This window comes from Furipterus horrens, unplaced genomic scaffold (assembly GCF_987537825.1).
Source record: "Furipterus horrens unplaced genomic scaffold, mFurHor1.1.pri manual_scaffold_11, whole genome shotgun sequence".
In the NCBI taxonomy this organism is placed as follows: Eukaryota; Metazoa; Chordata; class Mammalia; order Chiroptera; family Furipteridae; genus Furipterus; species Furipterus horrens.
Window position 1 is genome coordinate 62,086,833 of NW_028327181.1, and position 25,286 is coordinate 62,112,118.

General features: G+C 37.4%; 1 protein-coding gene and 1 pseudogene across 2 annotated transcripts in view; both read right to left on the reverse strand.

Moving 5' to 3' along the window:
* The window catches only part of NLK (nemo like kinase), a 125,601-nt gene that overhangs the window by 51,327 nt on the left and 48,988 nt on the right, over positions 1–25,286 (reverse strand). The window contains exons 2-3 of the mRNA XM_090290990.1: positions 19,823–19,952; positions 7,596–7,651 (exon numbers count right to left, since the gene is read on the reverse strand). Of these exons, the coding sequence (XP_090147116.1) occupies positions 7,596–7,651; positions 19,823–19,952 (186 nt within the window). The remainder of the gene's footprint in view (positions 1–7,595; positions 7,652–19,822; positions 19,953–25,286) is intronic.
* Positions 22,912–25,286, reverse strand: part of LOC149997985 (transgelin-2-like) — a 49,794-nt pseudogene continuing 47,419 nt past the window's right edge. Inside the window, exons 2-3 of the transcript XR_016513955.1 lie at positions 23,742–23,985; positions 22,912–23,702 (exon numbers count right to left, since the gene is read on the reverse strand). The product of XR_016513955.1 is annotated as a transgelin-2-like (transcript). The remainder of the gene's footprint in view (positions 23,703–23,741; positions 23,986–25,286) is intronic.

Here is a 25,286-nt window from a genome sequence, read left to right on the forward strand (position 1 = left end):
CTCAGGGCACATACAAGAAGCAATGAATGCATAAATAAGTGGCACAATAAATCGATATTTCTCTCTCCAAAATTAGTCAATAAATTTTAAAAAAGCATTTATGATAGACTTACAAGAAGAGCATGAACATGATTATGGGGAACACGGTTTCCATTTAAAGAGCTGATAAGTAGAGGAGTAAGGGGTTTCTTTCTCTCCTACCCCCTTTTCAGGCTATGGTTGGTCCCAGGCCTATTGCTCTAAGACCTCTTTAAAAAAGACATACCATAACTAATTCCATAGTCTCTTACCCTTGTTTCATATCTAGCAGCCTTTAGAACAATCCAATCTTAGCTAGATGATGCAACCAGATGGCTTATATTTGCATATTCAAAGTCCCTCAGGTGGTAACTGATCAACATTCATGCTGATAATCACTTCAGTTCTCTAGCCTAGTGGATCCCAACCCTAAAGACACATTAAGATCACTGAGGGGAACTTTAAAGAAAAAAACACCACTTATTGACATCTAGGACACAACTCAAACCAATCAGAATCCAGATCTCTGGAATGTAGGGTCTGTGTATCAGCATTTTTAAAAAAGCTCTCTAGGTGATTTTAGTGTGGAGCCAGGGTAGAGAAAGTCTACTCGTCAGTTTCTTAACCATGTGAACTCTAAGGACTTACATTATTATTCCACTTCATCCACCTGAAAGCATGACTCTACTTTATATCTCAAAGCAATTACAACTTGTTCTAGCTACAAATTCATTTCTTGGAACACAATCTCATACTCTAACTGCACTACTACTGCTGCTGAACCTGCTTTTTGCTTTCATTCCAATGCTTTGTCTTTGGTCTCATCTCTCCCCTTTCTCACAATACACCAAGTTCTTTTCTGATTTCTATTGCTTCTCTTCCAATGAGGCCAGACATTCTATAATGTTCAAGGTAGCCCCCCAGATTTATTCATTTCCTTAAGTACTCAACACAACCAGTCATCAACATCAAAACCCAGACTACTGAGTACATGGTGAAAGAGTCCCAATCAACTGCCAGAATCCTGTTTTCCTTTCACAACAGGCACTGCCTCTCAGCCAAGTCTGTTAAAATGTTAAAAAAAATTTTTTAATTGTGGCAGAATATATATAACATAAAACTTACCCATTTTAACCATTTTAGCATGTACAATTCAGTGGCATTAAGTACATTCACGATATTGTGGACTGATCATCACTATTCAATTCTAGAACTGTATCATTCTCAAAAGAAACTCTTCAAGTTTATATAGAACATTTTTAATTCTGTCATACTCCTCACTACAAAACATCTTTCACTGGGCTTTCAAATGCCTACGAAATAAAGACAAATTGCCTTAGTTCAACATTCAAAGCACTCCATGACTTGGCCCCAGGTAGCTTAATTTCTCATTATCATGCATGCTAACCTATAGTCAACTGGATGATTTGCCACTCCTTAAAGGAAGTTCCTGATACTTACTCCCTCCATCTGGAATATCCATCCTCCTCAATGCTACCTGCCTGAATCCTTCTCATCCTTCCACAATCATCTGAAATGTCTCTTCCTCCATGAAGTTTAATTGTTTTTGCTGCCTCAAGCAATCTTCTTTTAAAGTCTCATACCACCTGCCTATATTCTTTTGGCACATTCTACCATCTATGATAGTTGTTCCTTTACATCTTATCTCACTTCAGACTGCATTCTTGAGGGAAAGCATTAAAAGGTAGCAGTAGTTTTTGAGCATTCCTGGCCCTCTAGACAGTCAACATGGGTTCAAATCCCAGCTCTATCATTTCTAAGTTATTTACCTCTCTGGGGTTCAGTTTCTTCATCTACAACCCTTCACAGAGACTAGTACAATATTATATACTTGGTAGTGCTAAAAGTTGGGCTGAATAAATAAAGCTTAAGAGATACTGTCTAGGTGGTGGTTAAAGTCAGCAATTCAACTGTTCTTGGATTGCTGTGCAACTTCTGTTTTGCCTTTTTTTGCATTTCTGTACTAGGTGTCAGAGGTAAGAAGCCAAAATTGGTGACAGTAGAAAAGTAAGATTTTTTTCCTTTAAAATCATCAAATGCTTTTCGGGTAATCCAGCTTGGAAAGAGAGAAAATTAAACCCCCAATGCTCTCAGAATACGTTGATTCTTCTCTACTGCTATACTTTCCATCGTAGATGATAATTATTATTTACATGATTGTACCCCCCCCATTAGATACAAGCCTGGAGGACAGAGACTATCTTATTCACTAATTTTACAGATATTTATTTAGCACCTACTATATGTTAGACACTGTTCTAAGGGTTGGGAATAAAACAGTGAGCAAAATTTTTAAAAATTCCAGGTTTTAGGGAACACAGTTGATGCTTCTGTTTATGAAATAAATAAAGAGTAAATTCTAACAACATGGCGATCTCTGAAGCTCCTAGGATGCAGATTTCTGGTCCGTGCCGGTACTGTTGTTGCAGAAAGAGTACACTTACGTAAGTATTACGTACTTCCCCTTCTCCTATTTTTTTGTTCTTAGCTCTTCAATGACTCCTAGAACTGCTTCATAGTACCAGGGAATCACGTATTGTATATTCCTTAAAGTATAAAATGTTGCTATGAAATATAGTGTGCAATACTATCAATTAAACTACTACATCTGGCAAGCCAAAAACTACATGACTGCCAGTCAAGGACTCTAACTGGCTGAAAGTTCCCTCACTGCCTTTATGGCAAGTGATTCCTATTTAAACAGTGTCTGCATAAACCAAAGCTATTTTCCAAACAGGGACATTTCTGAAAGTGAAAGGAAGAACTTATTATACCAGGACATCAGGTAAAATCCAGGAGTCTTGGCAAACTGGGACACACGGTCACTCCATTAGACTTCTCATTTCCATAGATTTTAGGTTATAATTGTTTCTAGCACCAAAGACCTGTACCGCCTCTATAAAATACTAAGATTATGTTTCAAGTTATAAATAAGCTTTTCCCAAAGCAAGTCAAATTTTAATTTCCAATCCAGTTGGCATCCAGTACTTTCTGGGAAGGGGCTTGTTTATGTGTACAGTCCAGAAGCCTAACTGAAGCATAATAAATAATGTTTTTCAATCAAACAATTAGAACTGGTTTCTCTTGGATTAAATTTCATTAGGCTCAAGGTAATTAAGTGCTAAAGTGTTTTCATACAGATTTCCAAATAGAAAGTCAAAGTATAAAATGATTAATGCAATCCTTTAGCAAGCTAAAAGTTCAGTTCAGAAAAATACATAATCTTTCTTAATTATTAAAAAATGTTTTCTAGATATATTAATTTAAAAAATATGAAAATACAAAAGGTACATGCTACAGAGGTCATGATAAATTGTTTCTTTCATACCTGACTATTGCTAAATCTGTAAGTAGATTTGTAAACAGTTATGATCTAGACATTGCCTTTTTAAAAGTTGTTTAAGGAGTTATTAAAGATGTGTGGTCTTTTAAAACCCAGACTAAATTTTTGGTGGGCAAAAACCTCAGAGCTCTGGCTGCTGTGGCTCAGTGAACTGAGCGTCGGCCTGTGAGCCAAGTGTCGCTGGTTCGATTCCCAGTCAGAGCACATGACTAGGTTGCACGCCAGGTCCCAAGTTGGGGGCGCACGAGAGGCAACCACACATTGAAGTTTCTCTCCCTCTCTTTCTCCTTTCCCCTCTCTCTAAAAAAACAGATAAAAAACAAAAAACCCTCAGATTTTTCTAATATAGTAACTATTCAATAGTTTTAAAGACATCTTCAGGTTCAAAATGTTTGTCTACTAAAAGTTACATATGTACTATAATACCCCAATTTTCTCATCTAGAAAAAAGTACAATGATGTGGTGGTACTGTATGTACAACGGAAGATTACTTAAATTATTTCTTTTCTTTTATAACTTAATAATATGGGAAATAATTCTATGAACTGATTCCTTTATCAACTAAGTATTAGAACATCCACTAGATGCAAAGCAATATAGTTAGAATGTACCTAAAATGACAACGCTTCAAACAGATCTCAAAATTTTCTTCAAAGCACAATTTCACAATCATATATTTAAAACTCAAAATATTAGCCATTCTAAAATCTTCAAAGATACAACAATCCTCCAATTAAAAAGAGAAAAAGAAAAAACCATCATGTAAAATCACATGTAATGTGTATGCCGTATTTCTGAGATGCTACAGAGGGAGCTGCTGATCGAGGGATGATATATTAAGTTGATATCAAGTAGTAACTTCAGATCCTACTAAATGGTGAATATTTTTGTACTTTATGTATTCAGGTGTTTTATCTTTCAGATGGAAATTAAGAAAAAATAGATTTGCTTTGGCTACAACATATTTGTGTTAAAAGCATAGGACACAGAAAATTCCTACTTAGGCTATTTTTAAAAAGTCAGCAAAGACAGCACATATATGTAACTAAGGCATTTCTTATGTTTCCATTTAAAAACACAAATCTGTAATATCCTGTACTCCAAGCTAAATCATGCCTTCCTAAAAAGTCTTTATAATCCTATGGCAGCCATAGCTTTAATTTCTTTTTATGTTAAAAACATTCATTGTTTTCCAAAAGGTACCACCACTGGAAAAAGATATTTTTCTGTGCATCATTCTACATAGAGACAAAAATTATACAAGAGAAAATAAGAACATTGAGGTTTAAGTCTGAAACATTTTTCTATCTGTAGCCAGCTAGTTACTATGAAAGCAACAAGGGTCAATTTTTAAACCTGAAGGTAAAAATAAATAAAATAGTAAAACATTTAAGTAAATGGTGTCCCAGAGGGTTCCACAACGATTTAATGGCAAAGTCTTTTATTTAAACACTAATGAACAATTTGGGGGAGAGGAATTTCACAGAAACATTCTGCTAACTAATGAAATGGGCTGAAACCAGCCACCAACAGCAACTATACCACCTATGCCACTCAAGGTTTTAAATCATAACTGTGCTAGCTTTTCCTCTGCTCTGCAAGGATTTAAAATAATAATGAATCAAGGATCTCCCGAGTCAATTAAATTATGGTCAATAATAATGATCGAGAACTTGTAGTTTATAGAAGCACACATATAGGGTTTTTAAAGGAATGAAAAACCCAAGTACACAAAACTAGTACCTGATATAAATAATTCATGCTTGAACGATAAGACAGAAAATGTATGTAATAAACTAGCTTAAGTGTTTAGTGAAGAGAATCTAAGTATATTTGGCATTTATTAAATATGTCCATATTCACCAATTATCTCATAATGAAAACATTCTTTCCGCAGAAGACCTATATTCAATAAAGGGTTAACGCAGCAGATCTGGGCTACCCAAACCGTACACATTCCAGAAGTCTTTGGGACTGGCTCCTGACCTGGCTAATGGAAAATAACCTTTGCGCCCCTGCAATATCCTGCTTCATAAGAGCATCTCAATATGCCTGGGGCTTGGCTACACCACACAGTTTGTGCTAACAATGTGATTTATGGTGCACGCCTGTTTTTATTTGCTTTGGGCCTTGGTCCAGCCATATTGGTTTAAACTCTGGGTGGGGAGAAGGGTGGAGGGTTGGAGACTGGGTAGCTAAGGTTCCTTGGATGCTCTATGCCTACCTGATGTCCCCTGAGTCCTTTCACCAAATCATTGAACCTGAGGGTAATCTTGCTCCTCAACCCACTCACCCCCAACACAGCCTATAATACAGTAAAATTCTTACTTAATAAAAAGGATTTCTTCTAATTTCAAGGTTTGGTGTCAGCAACTTGATTTCCAAAGAGGCAGAGACAGTAGCACACACTCACAGGAATATCTCCTAGTGTGTGAATTTCCTTCCCATGAAACAAAAAGGAATCATTAATGCTTTTTCCTCAGTCGCTACTACTGAATATAGTTGAGGAGAAAAGAACATTCTCAATTCTTTAATCTTTAGGTTAATTTTGTACTTTTTAAAAAAGGGTGTGCCAGAGCCATCTGGCATGGCCCAAGACCTCAGGTAACAAAGACGCTCTCACCAGCCCGGAGTCAGTCAAGCGCCAGTCCTGTCTTTGGAGTGTGCAGAGTTGAAATACCCCAAGTCCACTGAGTTAACCCTTTACAAAGGGATTAATTCCATAAGAGATTCATGGGTTAAAATATCATCAAGGATTATAGTATTCAAGAGCTTTTGGTTTGTTAGATCAAAACACCCCAGCAAGGTGGATTAGTGACAATTCTACCACTTTACATGATTTCCCAATTCCCTAGTCAGTTTAGCTGGTCTCTTTCCCTTTGGGAAGCTCTTAGTTGTTTCCAGTTACTACGGAAATTATCAAAGATAATTGTCTAATATGAAATTACCTGTCACATATTTAAGAATGAGATTTTTGTTTAGCTCACTCACTGCTCAATCAGAAAGTATCTTGCTATTATATTAATTTCCATTCAGTCACAGGTCTAGTGTTAACAAAAATCCTTGAGTGAATAAACAGTACTATCATGAGTTCACTGAATTCAATGATTTAGGATTTTCTGTCTTTCACTTAAAGCTTTACCAAGTTAAGTACAGAATGGTAAATGATGTTTTGCCTAGGAATATCAGGTGGGCTAACTTATTTTTTTCTATGCATAGTCCCAGGCATTATTTTACAGTTTATTATTATCCATGGTACCTCATCGTCGGCAGCCGTCCGTCTCGAGAGACGATGGTGTAGCTTCTTAAGAGTCTATCTGCACCGCCGAGAATGGTTGTGCAGTCCGACTTGGGAGTGACACGGTATCTGTCCATGGTACCTAACACACTATTTTTACACATTAACTATTGTAGTAATTGGGGGATGCTAAAGGCTCCATCCTGAGAGAATCATATATGTAGGGGTTGAAATCAAGACTATATAGTCAGACTACCCAGAATTGAACCTCAATCCCAACACATACTAGCTAGCTCTGTGATCTTAGTCAAAAATTAAAAAAAAAAAAAAAAAAGAAAGAAAGAAATTTTTGTGCCTCAATTTCCTTCCTGTTAAAAGGGAATAATCATAATACCTTCCCCAGATGCCCATTATAGGGGTTAAATAAACTCATATGTGTAAAGAACTTAGAACCGTGCCTTGCATCTGATAAAAACTTATGTAAGTGAGGACTACCACCATCCCCATCGTCATCTCCATTATTCCAAGGAACCTGGGACATTTAACTCACATTGTCTCTTCAATTTTCACCTTACCCCAAGCGGGAGAAAAAGGAAAAAGGGCCATCCTATCCTCTTGACTGACAGGCAGCTGTTGCATACTGACAAGAGCACTTGTTGAGTTCCATTACAACATAGTTGCCTGACCGGTTTCACCTGCAAAATGGGGATGATAATAACCTATCTTATAAGGCTGTGAGTGGATTAAATAAAATACCTGCTCAGAAGTCCTGTTTTGTGGTATCAGCACTCAGGATATACTGGTAATACTAAGCTCTGTCAGATACTTGGTATTTCAAAATTACCTGGTTCCAGGTACTCAACCACTTCTGCAAGGTTGACATTTAATATACTTCAAGGCATGAACCCCGAAAGGTGCTAGAAGAATTAATAGAAAAAACTGTCCCCATCTTTCACATTCCCTGGTTAGGATACATTTCTTCAAAATAGTCAATGTGTGGAGGTTGGAGTATGTCAAGGGCAGAGAGTACCTGAGAAAAGAAAAAAAGTAAGACTTAGAGAAATAAAAAGGAAATGACATACCACATAAATGCAAGTCAATACTATTAACACTTCAATGATCTAAGGGTTAGTTAGTTACAATTGTCCACTGAGATTAACTAAATTTATCAGTCAAGAAAAAGTCTTAAACATTAAGATGGGTTTGTAAACTTACTATTTCAAAGATAATTCTACCTAAACCAAATGAGAGAGGCAATGGAGTTCTACTGCATGCTACCAGAACCCCTGCATAGGAGGGTATTAGAAAGAAATGTCCTGTTTTTAATAATCAGTATTACTCTAAGAGCATGAGGAGCCATACCTACCATTCATTCCTTTATTCTGCTGTTCAAAAAATATTTAATAAGTGTATTCTACCTGGCAGGCCCTGTGACAGGTTCTTGGGTTATAATGAACAAAACTGATATTCCTGCCTAGTCTCTTGACTAGGGAAGAGGAAGGCATTAAACCAGTGGTTCTCAACTTTCCTAATGCCGCGACCCTTTAATACAGTTCCTCATGTTGTGGTGACCCCCAACCATAAAGTTATTTTTGTTGCTACTTCATAACTGTAATTTTGCTACTGTTATGAATCGTAATGTAAATATCTGATATGCAGGATGTATTTTCATTGTTACAAATTGAGCATAATTAAAGCATAGTAATTAATCACAAAAACAATATGTAATTATATATGTGTTTTCCAATGGTCTTCGGCGACCCCTGTGAAAGGGTCGTTCGACCCCCAAAGGGGTCGCGACCCACAGGTTGAGAACCACTGCATTAAACAAATAGTTACACAAATATATAATTATGACCTTTATTATTATGAAGGGAAAAAATAAAGAGGAGTGGGGAGAAAAAGCTTTCGAGGTAAATGTTAAGTTGTTGAGGCAAGGGAGAACCAGGAATATTCTTGAAACAGAAATGCCAGTGCTTATGGAACATAGTGGGTGGGAGGAAAACAGGCTGGGATAAAACAGAAGAGAAAGGCAGGGGATAGATATATCATATAACAATGTTTGAAATTATGTTAAGCATTTTGAATTTTATTTCAAATTCAAAAAAAAAGGAAGTCATTAGAGTGGGAAAAAGACTTTAAGGCATCTGAAATTCAAGTCATTTATAAAAGCACCATACTACCAATGTCACTTCTGCCATTGAAATATAACAAATAGGCCTACTTCCCCTACCAGCTGTCTAACTACTGTTTTAAGTCCCAACTATGATGTCACATCTAACAATCTGAACATACCTTGCTAATGACAAATACCAGGCTCAAAGAATATGGAAGAAGTCATTTAACAGAAAGTAAATTGTGTGCTAGTACAAGTTCAAATTTTCTGAACTCTGGCTTAGTTTATTAAGAAAAAAAATTTTGATCATGGAGAATTTCAAACACATAAAAGTAGGCAGAATAGTATAAAGAATATTCATATAATCATGTAAATAACTCATATAGACTTAGTAGGGATCTATAGACAGCCATTCTTTTTATCTACGTATATCCTCTACTCTCCCTATATAACTTTGACTTATTTCAGCCATACATTAAGTATTGCTAAAAGATAAAAACTTTTAAAATATCTAATGATCAAATATAAATATATAATGTTTTGAACTGAATTCACATCAGTTTTCTATGAAGAAAAACAAAGAAATGACTTATGTACTGCATATGCATGCATGTTTTTTAATACCATAAAATATGCAGTGTTCAAATTTCCAATTTTCTTTTCTTAAAAAGTTTGTTAGTCTAAATCAGGAGTCAAGTAAGATTTACATATTCTGATTGATTTACGTTTTTAAGTTTAACCTATGGATTTTTCCTCCATCTCCTTTTCTTTTCCCCTTGCAATTTATGTGGAAGAAATTTCTTCATTTTAAAGGTTATTCTTTTTTCAGCTAAGCCAAGCATTTGTCACTTTAAATTTTTCTTCTTTTTTATTGAGTTTGTTAGGGTGATATTGGTTAATGAAATTATAAGGTTTCAGGTCTATGGTTCTATAACACATCACCTGTATACTGTGTGTTCACCACCCCAAGTCAAGTCTCCTTCCATCACTATTTATTCTCCCTTAACCTCTTCAACACCCCCACTCCCAACCTTCTGTAATGAAAAAGCCTTCACCCTCTTTAAAACCAGTTAAACATAAAGGTTTTAAAATAGTTTTGATGTTTATTATAAAGTATCTTTCCTTTCTGGATTAAAGTTATACTTAGAATCTTAGAACAAATGGCAAATAACAGATTTTCCAGTTTCTTCAGAGAATACTTTTTATCATATTAGATATATTATTTCGTTTCTATATATCAAACAAACCTAAAATTAGCTAGTCACATATACACATAAATTCATTTCTCATTAACATAATTAACATAATTAACATAATTTGATGGCTGAGGAAGGCCATTAAAATTAGTGTTTTGAATTCCAGTCAAGATAGCGGTGTAGGCAGACATAGCTCACCTTTTTGCACAACCATATCAATATAACAACTAAATTATAGAACAACCATCACTCAGAACCATCAGAAACAGAGTTGAATAGAAGTCTGACAGCTACGGAATTAAAGAAAGCACATTCATCCAGACCGGTAGGAGGGGCGTAGATGTGGAGCACGCTAGTCCCTCACCCACGTGTGGTACATAAAAATCACGAGGGATATCTCAGAAGCGAGAAGCCACAGCCCCACACCAGGCCCCCAGCTCAGGGTTCCAGGAAGATAAGTCTTTTTAAAATTTTTATTTATTTACTTTTAGAGAAAGGGAGAAAGAGAGGGAGAGAAACATCAATGTGCAAGAGATCTGATAGCCCCTCGCACGCCCCCAACCCAGGTGTGTGCACTGACTGGGAATTGAATCGGCGACCTCTTGGTTCACAGGTTGGTGCTCAATGCACTGAGCCACACCAGCCAAGGCAGTCCCCACAACTTGTGCCTGCAAAAACCAGTGGAGATTGAGTTGAGCCCCAAGTAGCTCCTCTTGGGCCTCACCTACTCAGACTCACTCCCTCTGAGCTCCAGCACAAGGGTAGCAGCTTGAATGGCACCAGTGGTATATAGGCAGAAACTGAAGTGTCTGGCATCAAGGCAGGGAGAGGCCATTGACCCTTTTCTAAATCACCCTCTTACAGAACTGGCAGGCTGGTGCTATATCTGAGACTCCATTAACCTGGCTAATGCAGTGATGTTTGACCCACCTTGGAGACCCCCAAAGACTCTGCCCCACCCAACTTAGGGGCACACCCAAGCTGCGGTTCCACATGAATGGCTGGTCTTGGTTCATGCTTCACAACTTCTAAATCCTCTCAAACAAGCAACAGCTGGCCTCAGTGAGACCCAGACATGACACAACCTAGATCCACAGCTTCGCTTCGCCTGGGAATCTCCAAACCCAGCACAAGCAGCAGCCATCTCAGATTGCTCTATAGCTCAGGCACGGTGGCCCTGGGCAAAACACAGGCTGGGGCTGACCTTGGCTGCACCACCTGGGAAACCCCGGGGCCAGCACACCCAGTGGACAGCTACAGACCACAGTGATGCACCACCCTGCTCCCGCACAGCTGATCCTCCACACAGGGTGGAGGTTGGTGGTCAGTGGTCACAGCCAGTCCTTGCAGCTGACTGGCCTGGTAAATCCCTGCCATTGATCTTCCAACAGCAGTCAAGGCTCAACTACAAGAGGTGGGTGTACTCAGCCCACACGAAGGGCGCACCTTGAATGATAGGGGAGCCTGTGCTACTGGACCCTACAGCACACCTACTACATTAGGTCACACTACCAAGACACTGAGTCAAAGCAGCTCTACTTACCTAATACATAAAACAAACACAGGGAGGCTGCCAAAACAAGGAGACAAAAAAAAAAAAAAAAAAAAACATGGCCCAAGTGAAAACAGATCAAAAATCCAAAAAAAGAGCTAAACGAATGAAGATAAGCAATCTATCAGATGCAAAGTTTAAAACAATAGTTATAAAGATGCTCAAGAAAGTTAGTGAGGACCCCAACAGCATAAAAAAGATAGAATCAGAAATGAAGGATACACTAATTGAAATAAAGAACAATTTACAGGTAAACAGCAGTAGGGTGGATAAAGCTGAGAATCAAATCAATGATATAGAACACAAGGAAGCAAAAAAAAAAAAAAACCAATCAAATGAAGATAGTATAAGGATCCTCTGGAACAACTTCAAGAGGTCCAACATTTACATCATAGGAGTGCCAGAAGGAGAAGAGAAAGAGCAAGAAATTGGAAATCTATTTGAAAAAATAATGAAAGAAAACTTTCCTAATTTGGTGAAGGAAATAGACATGTAAGTCCAGGAAGCACAGAGATTCCCAAACAAGACAGACACAAAGAGGCCCACTCCAAGACACATCATAATTAAAATGCCAAATGTTAAAGATAAAGAGAATCTTAAAAGCATCAAGAGAAAAGAAGTTAGTTACCTACAGGGGAGTTCCATACGACTGTCAGCTTATTTCTCAAAAGAAACTTTGCAGGCTAGAAGGGACTGGCAAGACATATTCAAAGTCATGAAAAGCAAGGACCTACAGCCAAGGTTGCTCTATCCAGCAAAGCTATCATTTAGAATGTAAGGGCAGATGAAGAGTTTCCCAAACAAGAGAAAAGTAAAGGAGTTCATCATCACCAAGTCCTTATTACATGAAATGTGAAAGGAACTTATTTAAGAAAAAGACCAAAACTGTGAACAATAAAGTGGCAAAAAATACAAATCTATCAACAATTGAATCTAAAAAATAAACTAAGCAAACATGAACAGATAGAATTATGGATACGAAGAGCATTTCGATGGTTGCCAGATGGAAGGGGGATGTGCGGGAATGGGTGAAGCGGTGAGGGGATTAAGAAGCACAGATAGGTAGTTACAGAATAGCCATGGGGATGTAAAGTCGTCGTCGGCAGCCGTCCGTCTCGAGAGACGATGGTGTAGCTTCTTAAGAGTCTATCTGCACCGCCGAGAATGGCTATGCAGTCCAACTCGGGAGTGACACGGTATCTGTCTCCTCCCGTGTTAAATCGACATCTTGCGATGACGCTGGAGTGTCCTCTCCAGTGAAGCTGAAGCTACAGAGCCTGGGCAGGGTGATATGGAGGGTCTGCTATTGCCCATGCAGCAGACCCCCCCTCTCTTTGCAGCTGAAGGGTCCAAGGGAAAGACGGATCAATACAGCTTGGCTTCAGGTGCGCCGCAGGAGTTGCCAGTGTTGACTACAACGTCAAACCGCCTTAGGGACTCCGGCTCCGGATTTTCTGTCGGGGTTTACTCCCTTAGCCTTTCCCCTGAAGAGGTATGCCGCAAGGCAGCGGAGGTTTTTTGGAGTCAGAGTTTTCCTTCTTTGATGTGCCCTGACTGGAAGATCGAACCAGCGACACTTAGCTCGCAGGCTGACGCTCAATCCACTGAACCAAACCAGCCAGGGGCGGGATGTAAAGTACAGCATAGGAAATGGAGTAGCCAAAGAACTTATATGCATGACACATGGACATGAAAAATGGTGAGGGGATTGCCTGAGGGAGTGGGGGGTGTTGGGTCAAGGAGGGGCAAAGGGGGAATCTCAGGACAACCGTAATAGGATAATCAATAAAATATTTTTCAAAAGAAAATAAATAAATAAATTTTATAACTGGAAAAAAAAGAAATTAAGTGTTTTACTTGACATCTTTTGGACTCAACTCTGTATCTGAACAACATAACACCCTGTCTCGCAGAAAAACAGAATGCAATGAGTGACAGCGTCCATTAGACAAAGCTGTTTCACACTTCAAATCTATCTACTATAATTAGGGGTTATCTAGAGGATAGTGACAACCATACATTTAAACCTTGATAGAGAAGAATAACGCTTTCTTACTCCAAATTTGATGAGGCTTTTTGTAGAAAAGCCATATAAAACATGGTTAGACATTTGCACTAAAGCATTTAGCTATGATTGTTAGCTTCAAAGGTGCGATATTTTAGACTCCATGGAATTTTTTTAACCACCTATTGTTTTTTAGTCCTTTTCTTTTTACCTCAAAATGTTATCAGAGGATGACATTCCACAGTGTTTCTAGGTGACACAAAGAGAGCAAAGCCCTGTAGAAATGATCCAGGAATGTCAGAAGTGAGAATAAACAGTAACAGTTTCAAACTTCAGACTTCATAACTGACCCCTTACTTAAATAGCCCGAGTCCCCCTATAACCCCACTATTACTTGTGGGAATAAAGTGTGTGAGATAAGCCCTATATTGTAAATATAAAAGGACACTTGTAAAGAGTCAAAGTATCCCAACATACTGTCAATGCCTCGAAGGATCTCAAATACAAAAAAAGTAAGCATACTTGTCTAATTAAAAAATGAACTAAAGCTTAACTAATGGTCATTACCAAACAGTGTTTCAGCACATTTCTCAAGTCTCTAATGAACTGGACAAAAGCTCATGATAACAGATAGCTGCTTTTTAGAATTTTAACATCTGTTATGTAATAAGATTCACTATAAATTGGTTACATGATCAGTAAATGGCTTAGCTTTTTTAGTTAGCCCTTTATCAATAAATAAAACAATTGCTGTGAATAATCTTCATTCTATATATAAAGACTAGAAATTTAACTGTTCATAGAATTGAGTTAAATCCCATGTTTAGCAAAGGAGCTACTCCCTCCTCATTCTCTCACCCTCCAATAGATTTAAGTTCTTTAAGGTAGAGACTATGTTATTACTATTATTTTTATAGAGTTGTAACATATACTAAAGTGCATAAATACTAAGTGTATAATTAAATTTATTTTTACACACACAAGTGTATAATATGATGAATTTTTGTTCTATGGTTAAAATTGAGATCAAGAAATTAAGCATTTCAACAACCCAGAAGGCTCATTTGCCCCCTTCTAGTCAAAACCCATTCCTACTCAGAGGTTACCACTATTCTTATTTCCATAACCAGAGACTCATTTTGCTTGTTCTTGAACTTTATACAATTGAATCACAGAGTGGAGTCTTTTGTGTATGGCTTCTTTCATTTACTGTTATGCCTATGAAATTCATGGTTTGGATTACTCTGAATATACAGCTCATTTGGGGGAGAACATGCCTATTGACCACTACCGTGTTGATGTGGATCACTGGTTCATCCTTCTTAATGATGTGGAGTACACCATTACGTGAATGGAATGCAACACAATGTACTTATTCAGGGTACTGCTGGCAAACATTTGGGTTGCGTCCCAATTTCTAGGTATTTTGAATAAAACTACTATGAACATTTATGTACAGGTCATTTGGTGAATATATGCAATCATTTCTCTTGAGTATAATATACCAAGGAGTAAAACTGCTAGGTCATTGGGTAAGGTGTATATTTAGCTTTAGTAGAGATCAAGTTTTCCTAAGTGTTTTACAAATTTACACTCTCGCCAGCAAGGATAAGCATTTCAGTTGCTTTTCATCTTTGCCAACACTGGATATTGTCAGTCTTTGTTATTTCAGCCATTTTGGTGGGTATACAGTAGTATTTCATTGTAGTTTTAATTTGCATTTCTCTAATGGCTAAAAGACTTTGAGCACTTTGTCACATGCTTATTAGCCATTTGATTATTCTCTTTTGTGAAATTCTTACATCTTTTATTGATGGGAAAAAATTCTCAATTTGTAGAAGCTCTTTATAAGATATATGTTTAGATACAGAATTTACAGTCTGAAAAAATGTCAAGTATTTATTTCTAATGGTCTTCCTCAAATGCTAAGAATTTATTTAAACAATTGTTCTATCACACAATATATTCTGGAAATAAGTTTTTTGCTGGATATATGCTTGAGGTTTGTCTTTTTATTCTCTCAACTTTTGATGAGCATTAATCCTTAATGTTAATGGTGTCCAGTTTAACAATCTTTTTTACCCCCAATGGTCAATGCTTTCCTTGTTCAACTAAGAAATTGTTGCTTATCTCAAAGTCATGAAGATATTTTCCTGTCTTATTCTAGAAGCTTTATTATTTTGCCTTTTACATTTAAAAGTCTATGACCCTTTTTATAAAAGATTTAATTTATTTAATTTTTAGAGAGAGGGGAAGGGACAGGGAAAGAGAGGGAAACATTAATGTATGGTTGCCTCTTGCATACCCCCAACTGGGGACCCGGCCTGCAATCCAGGCATGTGCCCTGACTGGGAATTGAACTGGTGACCCTTTGGCTCAAAGGCTGGCACTCAATCTACTGAGCCACACCAGCCAGGGAAAAGTCTATGACCCATTTGAAGTAATTTATGTATATGTTATGAAGTAGAGGTTTTTCATATGAATAGTTAAATGATTCCTGTTTATTGAAATGGCCATCCATTCCCCGCTGGCAGTAGTGGCACCTCTCTTATAAATCTTATGTGCATTTCAGTTTATAGAAAAGGCATATGAGTTACATCAGACTATACAAAAGAAAACAAATGATCCTTCCTTGCCTTCACTATCTCCTCTTTGCCTCCTTTACTCTTCTCTAGAGTACTCCAGAACTAAAAGATTAGGAAAAGGTAACTCCAAGAGGAAGATCACTGAGGTTATCTATAATCCTAGACCCTGAGATTTCTCTTTTTCTATCACTTTCATTCATTTACTCAATCCCTCTTCAAATAGACTGCCTACTGTGCGCTGGGTGCTATTGCCCAAGGGCAAAAAAAAAAAAAAAAAAAAAAAAAAAAGCCCAAGACTTGGATTATAGGGGCTCCTAGCAGAAATCAATGGACACCAAGGGGGCTTTGAATAGGCTTTAGAGAACCAACTAAAGTCTAAAATGGCATAAAGTTGTTTGTGTGCATTTTTCCAAGCAGGTTCATCCTTTTTCATGATGGTGGTGGTGGTGGTGGTGGTGTGTGTGCGCATGCGGTCTAAACAACATCGGTGTTTACAAACTTAAACCCATTTCTGTTTCCACATCGGTGTTTACAAACTTAAACCCATTTCTGTTTCCATAAGTTACTACATCTTTAAGATTCTAAGTCCACACAACAATTTGTCCCTTCTCCTTAATATTATGCTACTTAGCTACCAGCACTCACCTTAGAAGCTTAAAATAATATAGCTACCAGGGCCTCAACCCCAGAGATTTTAATGGGATGAGACCATGAATCTGCATTTTTAAGGCTCATTGGTGATTCTAAAATACTTCAAGGTTTCGTTTCCCAGCTTTTTGGTATGCAGAGAACGCAGATTGTTCTGTATTAATGTTTAACCACGCAGGCAGTCCTCCCATAGCACCAATACCATATAGTATTTATCACGTTACTAAACTCCTTTGGAGTAGAAATCCCTAGAAGCTAATGTAGTTTAGGAATAAAGGATGTATACAATAAAAGTTTACCAAATTAATGAATATGGCCTCTGAAGCAAAACAGATTTAGACTCTAATCCTGTGCCACCTCCACCTTGGAAAAGTTAAGCTTTGGTTTACTCCTTTGTAAAGTAGGAATAACAAGACCTTTGTGACAGAATTTTTAAGGAATAAATGAATCAATGTATGTAAAGCATCTAGCATACTCTGACACACAGTAACAAGTGTTAAAACACTTGGTCCACTTCCCTCAAAAAAACAAAAAGAGAGACCATGTTAAACTTTTTTGTACCCTCCACATAATCTAGCACTGAACTCTATAAACAGAACACAATTAATAAACATCTGTTGCCATAACTATATCAAATACCAGTTGCTTCTTAAACATTCCACAAACATACCAGGTACGCTGGCCCTGATGCTTTTGGAGAGAGATCCCAAAGCATAACATAAATTCATTATGTATAAAATAGTGGTGCCATGCCATCTTCATCTCCAGCCCCACTTGAATATTCCCACAGAAGTCACAAGCATTCTCTTATGATAGAGTTTATTAGGCGCTCCACACAGTGGTTGCTGTGTCTTAACTGGTGTGATCTTCAAGAATAGTTTGTTTCTTTTCTTACTCAGTTCATCCTGACACTATCTGTGTGACTTAATTAGTTACTCTATAGCAGTGGTTCTCAACCTTCCTAATACCGCGACCCTTTAATACAGTTCCCCATGTTGTGGTGACCCCCAACCATAAAATTATTTTCGTTGCTACGTCATAACTATAATTTTGCTACTGTTATGAATTGTAATGTAAATATCTGATATGCAGGATGTATTTTCATTGTTACAAATTGAACACAATTAAAGCATAGTGATTAATCACAAAAACAATATGTAATTATATATATGTTTTGCGATGGTCTTAGGCGACCTCTGTGAAAGGGTCGTTCGACCCCCAAAGGGGTCGCGACCCACAGGTTGAGAACTGCTGGCCTATAGAAATGAGTTATGATAAAAAATACCAATAGCAGCCTGTTATATCATTGCTCCCATATAAAAGAAGTCACGATAGGTCTGAATATAATACACTATTGAAAATGCTAATAAGCAAATTATTTCTTTACTATGAATACCTTCACTTGAGTATGTGACAATGTACATAAGGTTCGTATTCCTTGTTGCTAGACTGGTACTCAAGCAAAAACTAAGCAAGCCCTAGACATCATTTTAAATCACTTCTAAAATTTGAGGAACCAGTCATAAAATAGAAATGAGTTATATTTTTAAAGTTACTGACACAAACACATTGCTAGGCAGTTCCAATTGACTGAGAGACAGTGGTAACTTTTTAAAAAAGTTTAAGGAAAATGACTTCAAGAGAGATAATCAATAAATAAAATATCTCAAACAAAGGAGCTCTAAGTAAACATAAAGTCTGAAATTCCTAGTTTTAACAAATATTTCAAACTTACACAAAAATCTTCCTTAAAGAGAAACAAACTTTGGCCAAAGTTCTAAAGGTTCCTATGCAAACAAGTAATGAAACTCACAAGAAATTATTACTATTTTTCTGACAAAGTTTTCACTTCAGCAATTAAAATACCACAGGTTAAATAGCAAATGCAGAATGTGGGCAGTTTTTCTTTTCACATGAAACTGAAAACTAAGAGTCCAATGCTAACATGCTCCCTGGTGAATTTTACATGTATCAAACTTTTCCACTTGATCATAACCAAAAAGCCGAGAAGCAATTATATCAAACTTTTAATTCAGGATTAAACTGAAGCTCTCTCTCATACCACAATGATTCTATTCGCCCATGGATCTTGACAAATTTAAACAAAGCCATAAAAAAGCTAAACTATGTTACTTTAAGAGCTGTACTGTTTTTTAAGAGGTGAATCTGTTTCCTCCTATCTTTACCTTAATCTTTGATTAGAAATATTAATGTATAAAAATAAAACAGGGACTAAATATTTTCACTTAAATCACCCAGACTATTGGGTTGGCCAAAAAAATCCATTTAGTTTTTCTCATAAAAGACACATTTTTCATTTTCACCCATAACTGTATTGAGTTGGATATTCTGATTATGTCGGCTGTCTCCTGCTATTGGCTTCCAGTGGGCAGAGGCCAGGGGTGCTGTTGAACATCTTCCAATGCATAAGGCAGCCCCACAGCAAGTAATTCTTTGGTCAAAATGCCAATGTACCAAGAAACTTCACAAACCACTTTTGACATGTTCGATCAGTCACAGCACCTTCTCCATACACTGCACAAATCTATTTTTGGGTTTCAGTTGTGTTTTTACCTTTCTTGAAATAATAAAGTTAATTATACTTATTTTGGCATATTACTGCCAAAAATGTTGCATATTTTTTTCCCATTTTCAATATTAAAAAGGCTGCACAAAAATTCACCAATTTTGATAAGTTTTTTAAAAATGCATTGTTATGACGGCTGTCACGATACAATCTAACAAAATTGTTTCACATGATGTTAAAGACAACTAAGCACTAGTAGAACCATGATACAGAAAAAGCTAAAATAATTTTTTGGCCAACCCAATACATACTACATTATTTTTATGTTGAACATTAGTATTGCTCCTCAGCTAAATATTAACATTTGTTTTACATCAATTAATATTTATTTGTCAATAAATCTTAGAATTAACTTAAACTTGCCTATTGTTTACAAAAAGGGTCTAATCTGTTTCAGGTTTCCAAACCCATTTAATAACCTGATTGTTTCTTTTTTAACTCTCCTTTGCTCTTTATTAATACCATTAAGCATGCTCAGGAAATAGTTTATCCCAAACACCAATTTCACTTACATTATCATGTTTAAAAAAACACAACATCTTCAATTCTCGGAAGACCCTTTTGCAAGAGACCAGATTCTGGAAGACGTTGGGCATCTTTTTGAGTGCTACTCTCTTTCCATCTCTTGGATCTGTTACTGACCTAAAGAAGCAATATTTGGGGGGAGAGGAAAAAAAAAAAGACAGAGAGAAATCAATTCCAAACCTTGTTCTTTAATGTTTCAGAGCATATATCTTTATCCTAAGAACTAGTATTAAGTCCACTTAACAATGCTTAGGATGTCAGTAAGAAGATTAAAAAAGTGCTTATATATAATCAAAGAGAATGTTTAGCCCACACGGCACATTTGCCATGCTTTTTTCTTTATTTTTAATCCCCGTCCAAATTTCTATAAACACTTACTCTTTCTGAGAGGTTACTTAGCAATACATCTTGGGTAGGAGGACTAGAGGCAAAGCCATTTTAAGGGTGGGAGGGAAAAAGTATGAAACACTAACATCAATGATTGAGGTCAAATTAGTTTTATATGCTTTATTTTCAGAACTAAATTCAAGATGGAAGAGATGTCCATTGAGATGTTATCATGCTTAGGTCACCATTAAGAACATAATTAGAATTTTTGGCTTTTAGTAATAACAATTTCAGTACCACCAGTAGTTGAACAGTGTCCCCTCCTAAGTGCCAGCTTATGGCTGTAACTTCTAGGTTATGATAACCTTTTTCCTTTTGTTTCTTCGCTCTTGGTGTGATAGCTGCCTCCGGTAATTACTCTCTTTAATAGCTCAGTGTCCCCCCTCTTTCTCTTTTAGCCTTCTAACACCTATATAACCAGTTCCCTGTATTTCCTCATGTTTGAAATACTAGTGTGGTTTCCATTTTTCTGACTGGACCCAATTGATACATTTTAAATCAAACAGTTTTGAAAAAATCAATAAATTTAGTAAATATGGCCAATTTGCCATTTGGCAAATTGATTTTTCATAAATTAACATAAAGCTTCTTTCCTCTTCCACCCATCGTCTACGAATGGTTGTCCTTGTATAAATTTATTCCTATCTGATTTATTTTGCTAGATTCCTGCCTATCATTCCTAGCTACCATTTTCTTTTGGTTCCTGTTTCAGTCATCCAGTGCTTTGGCTATCCCTCCCAGATTTGTGTCATTTAAAATCTGACCTGTATGTCAACAGTGCCTTTATCCAAGCTATTAATTGAAGTTTAGGACAGAACTGAAAAAATCTCTGCAACAGGTAAAACATTAGAAACCATGAGATTGGCACCCAATCATTAATCTGGGTATGGTTACTGAATTAATTATTTAATTAACTATAGTCACTCAGTTTATTTCTCCAGCTTGTGCACAAGGAAGTCAGACGTTCATCAAATTGTCTTCCTGAAAATAAAGCAGTCCTGTTATTTACTTATCTAAAAACCATACCAAACTTCTTTGTGAATATCAGGACTCTTTTATAAATTCATCTTAGTGATCACTACTTCCTTTCCTAAGTGCTCTTGAAATTCTTAAATGGTACATTCTAGTATTTTTAAATAGCATGAAAACTCTTTCTTCCATTGATTGAAAATTTGGTAAAACAAGTATTATTATTTTTAACTCTTCAATAGCTTGAAATGTAATTCAACTAGGCTAAGAAACCTAACATTCTTGACAGTTGCTTAAAAAATAACCAAAATCCACAACACTGCTTAAAATCTTATAAACTAGAAAAAATAGGAAGGAAATTGAATATAATACTTAATTCATACTACTAAAAACATTTTTTTTCTGTTTAAATACACCACTTCTGTAGTTGGAAACTAAAAGAGAAAAATGTCAAAGAAATAGCAAGGAAGGAAAATTTTGGATCACACATTGCATTTAATTGTCAATGTCTCCTGAATCTTCTTTAGTATTTCTTTGTCTTTCATGACATTGCCATTTTTGAAGTGGATAGCCCAGTTATTTTGTAGTCTTTCTTAATTTGGCTCTGTCTGGTGTTTTTGCATGATTAAATTCAGGTTATGCATTTTTAACAGGAATAACACAGAAGTGGTGTCTTCTCAGTGCATCACATTAGGAGACATATGATGTCATTTTTTTACCCTACTAGTGATAACTTTGATCACTTGGAGAAGTGCTTGTAAGATTTCTCCTCAGCAAAGTTACTATTTTTTTCCCTTTGTGGCTAAATATCCTTTTCCTCATCGAACTTTGACCTATTGTCTTTGGCATCCACTGATGATTTTTGCCTGAATCAATTTTTACTATAAAGACCACCAAATGGTATTTTAATAATTTTAATACCTACACAATACAGTTTTTAAAAATGAGTAAGTGATTTAACCTAGTGCCCCTTCCAAAAGCCTCATTCAGCAATACTTCTTCCCAACTTCTGACTTTTTACTGGTCTTGACCCTATCTTAGCGGAAAGCTGCTTTAAGATAAACCCGACTCCTCTCTCAAGGTTAGTACCGTGCCTTGTTGTTTTAAGGTAAAAGTCACAAAGCAGCATTTTACTTTTTTAGTCATGCAATAGTCAGCATGCCTGTGCAGTACGTCCACGCCATATTGAGTTTGTTCTCTCTTAACCTGAGGTTAACAGAGGTTTTAGTTCATCACAAACAGTACCACAGAACTCAGGTAAGTGTGGAAGCTTGTTACACAGGAATTCTTTTATTTTCTTTGTTATTGAAAGGCTTGCTGTGCTTAGCTTCTCTGCTGCTGCAACACGCTGGTTACTCTGACTGTACTTGTTAATGAAGCTTCAGGTGTAGAGGTAAGAAAGAACATTTAGGGCTACTTTCTTCATTTCATTAAAAAAAAAAAGGGAGCCATTCTTTGTTTTTTTTTTTAGAAGAAAAGAGATTCTTTATTTAAATCAGCAAACTCAGATTCTTCAAGTCCCAGCCCATACAGCTCCCCCTTCCCTCTCCCCTCACCCCATCCCACCCCTTAGCCACAGCAAGGGGAATAGAAAATGAGAAGCCAAGAGGGCCTTTGCCAGGGCAGGATGTCTCCAATGTGTGGTGAGCCCAGTCCAGCTGTGGCAGGGGTGGCAGCTGCCACAGATCCCTCCTTATAAATGAAGTCACTGCTGTCGTAGCTATGGGCAAGACACATTTGTGGAAGGCCTGAAGGCAGCATCGCTGACCCTCAGCCAAGGAATGGATTAAGGACACAGATGTCATGGGAGAAGAGGTATGAAGGGATAGGAAGAGGCCCTACATTTTGGTCCCAGGGGAAAAAAAGGGAGCCAGTTGATCCAGTTTTGGGGGTTTTAGAGAAGGGAATGTACTAGTAAGGACAGGGAGAGAGGCCACCATTGGGCACCCCCAGAGGAGACATGCCAGGCCAGGCCCCCACCCTGGCAAAGGGAGCTTGAAAGCTCCAGGGGGCTCTTGGGGAACGTCACTGCTAAAAAATATGTATATATTAACCATCCAAGGGAGGGCAGGGGCAAGACTGGGTGTAGATCAGAGGATCTGGAGTGGCACCCCATAGCCAGTCATGCCTGCCTGAGATGCCCCACGGTTGGTGCCCATCTGTAACCCAATCACATTCTTGCCCTCTTGCAGCTGGTTGTCTGAGAAGTTCCGAGGGTTCTCCCTGGACTTCTTAGGAAACCAGTTGGGATCCCCAGAGAAAAGCCCATCATCTCGGGCTACTGCCAGCCCACCCAGGTTCATCAGTGTTTGCTGTACACAGGCCATATTCTTTCCTTCCCAGAGGTCCACAGGCTGGAAGATGCTGGTAGTGTTGATGCCATAGCGCTCAGCTGCTTGCAGGAACTGAGAGATCTGCTCCATCTTCTTGAATGCCACGGTAGAAGCCTGTTATCTTCTTCACTGGGGCCTGCCCCTCAGGATATAGTCCATTAATGAGCTCACACAGCACCTGGGTGAGGACAGCAGGTGTGTAGAGGTGAGGCCATACCGTGCCATCCTTGAGCCAGTTCTGGAAGTTCTCACGCCCAGGCTGGGGCTGGCCCACATCCTTGCGGCACTGGGTGGTGATCCACTGGATCAGGATTTGCTCCAGGTCTACATCGTACTGTTTCTCAATCTTCCGCTGCACTTCCCAGCTCAGGCCATAGGCAGGTCCCCTGTTGGCCATTCTGATGGGTGGAAGTGGCTGTGGGGAGCGTCGGACCGGTTATAGAGCGTGCACTCCAGGCGGGCTGCGGAGCGAGTCAGGAGCCATTCTTGAAACTACAATTCACTTACTGGTCACTTACTTTCTCTATTAAGTACTGGATGCCTTAAATAAAACAGTACATCTGTCATTTCATCTGATTACCTTCATGGGCATTCAAGTTATACTAACAATATTTACTTTCTGATTTTAGATTAATGTTCAATTCTGTAAACACTGTTATTAAAAATAAAGTTTAAGAGATGTGAAAAAGAATCTTTTCTCACATCTTCTCAGACTGCATCAATCCTCTGTATTTAGAATACTAGTTCAACTGCTTTCTAAACAGCCAGAAGAATCCACAAGCCATTCTTTAATAGAGAGACAGAGGTCAGTCAAAAGAGTACAATACCAAAATCAGGAAGCTTTTTAGATCTGGGATGGTCATTTCATTGTAGTTTTCTTAATCCCAGGAATCTGTGACCATTGCCACAAATCCGCTTAAATTACTGACAAGCAGAAGTGTTAGAATGAAACAAGAGTGAAGCTTACTATGGGGATACTTTTCCAGGCACCAGAACAGCAAGTTTCAACTGGTGTGCTGCAAGAATTTTTAAAACATTCAATACCTGACCACTTAGTCAGGAGCACTGACCTCTTTTCCCTTGGATTGTCAAAAAAAAAAAGACAACAGCCAACACAATAATAGACATCTGGTGTGAATGAATCAAAATTATACCATTTTTTTTTAGTTAAACCAGCAAAAATATATATTTTTTTGGTGTGCCAAAGAACTTTAGTAATTAGTTTATGTGTGCCACAGGATGAAAAAGGTTGAAAATCGCTTCACTAGAATGTTATATCTTTAAATTAGTATAACTAGTCAGCAAGAATCTCCAAGAAATTATATGCTGCTCATTCATTTTATGCAATGAATCTTTTCTGCCTGTTTTAGCAGTTTTAAAGTTCATGCTTCAAATAAGGTTTTTAACTATTCAAAGCAAATAAATAACAATGAGAATGGTTCAGGTTGGATGAAGAAATCAGGTTCTTCTAATTCTATTCACATAAATTTGTAATCAGTAATCCTCTTCTGCTATACATACAATTACTATGTCAATGGTACCAATACAGTACACATCTCAATAATAGAACCTTCTAACTAGATTTCTAAATATTTAGATTATTGCTTTCATCTTCATTTTGAAATTCATTTCCTTAAAAGTTATCTTTACTTGTATTTACAGTAAGTCTGCTTGAGAAAACAATAGCAAATTATGAAGCAAAATTTCTGACAACAAAGTCTAAAAAATGTATCTTATTTGTGACTTAGTCCTTGTTGTGTTG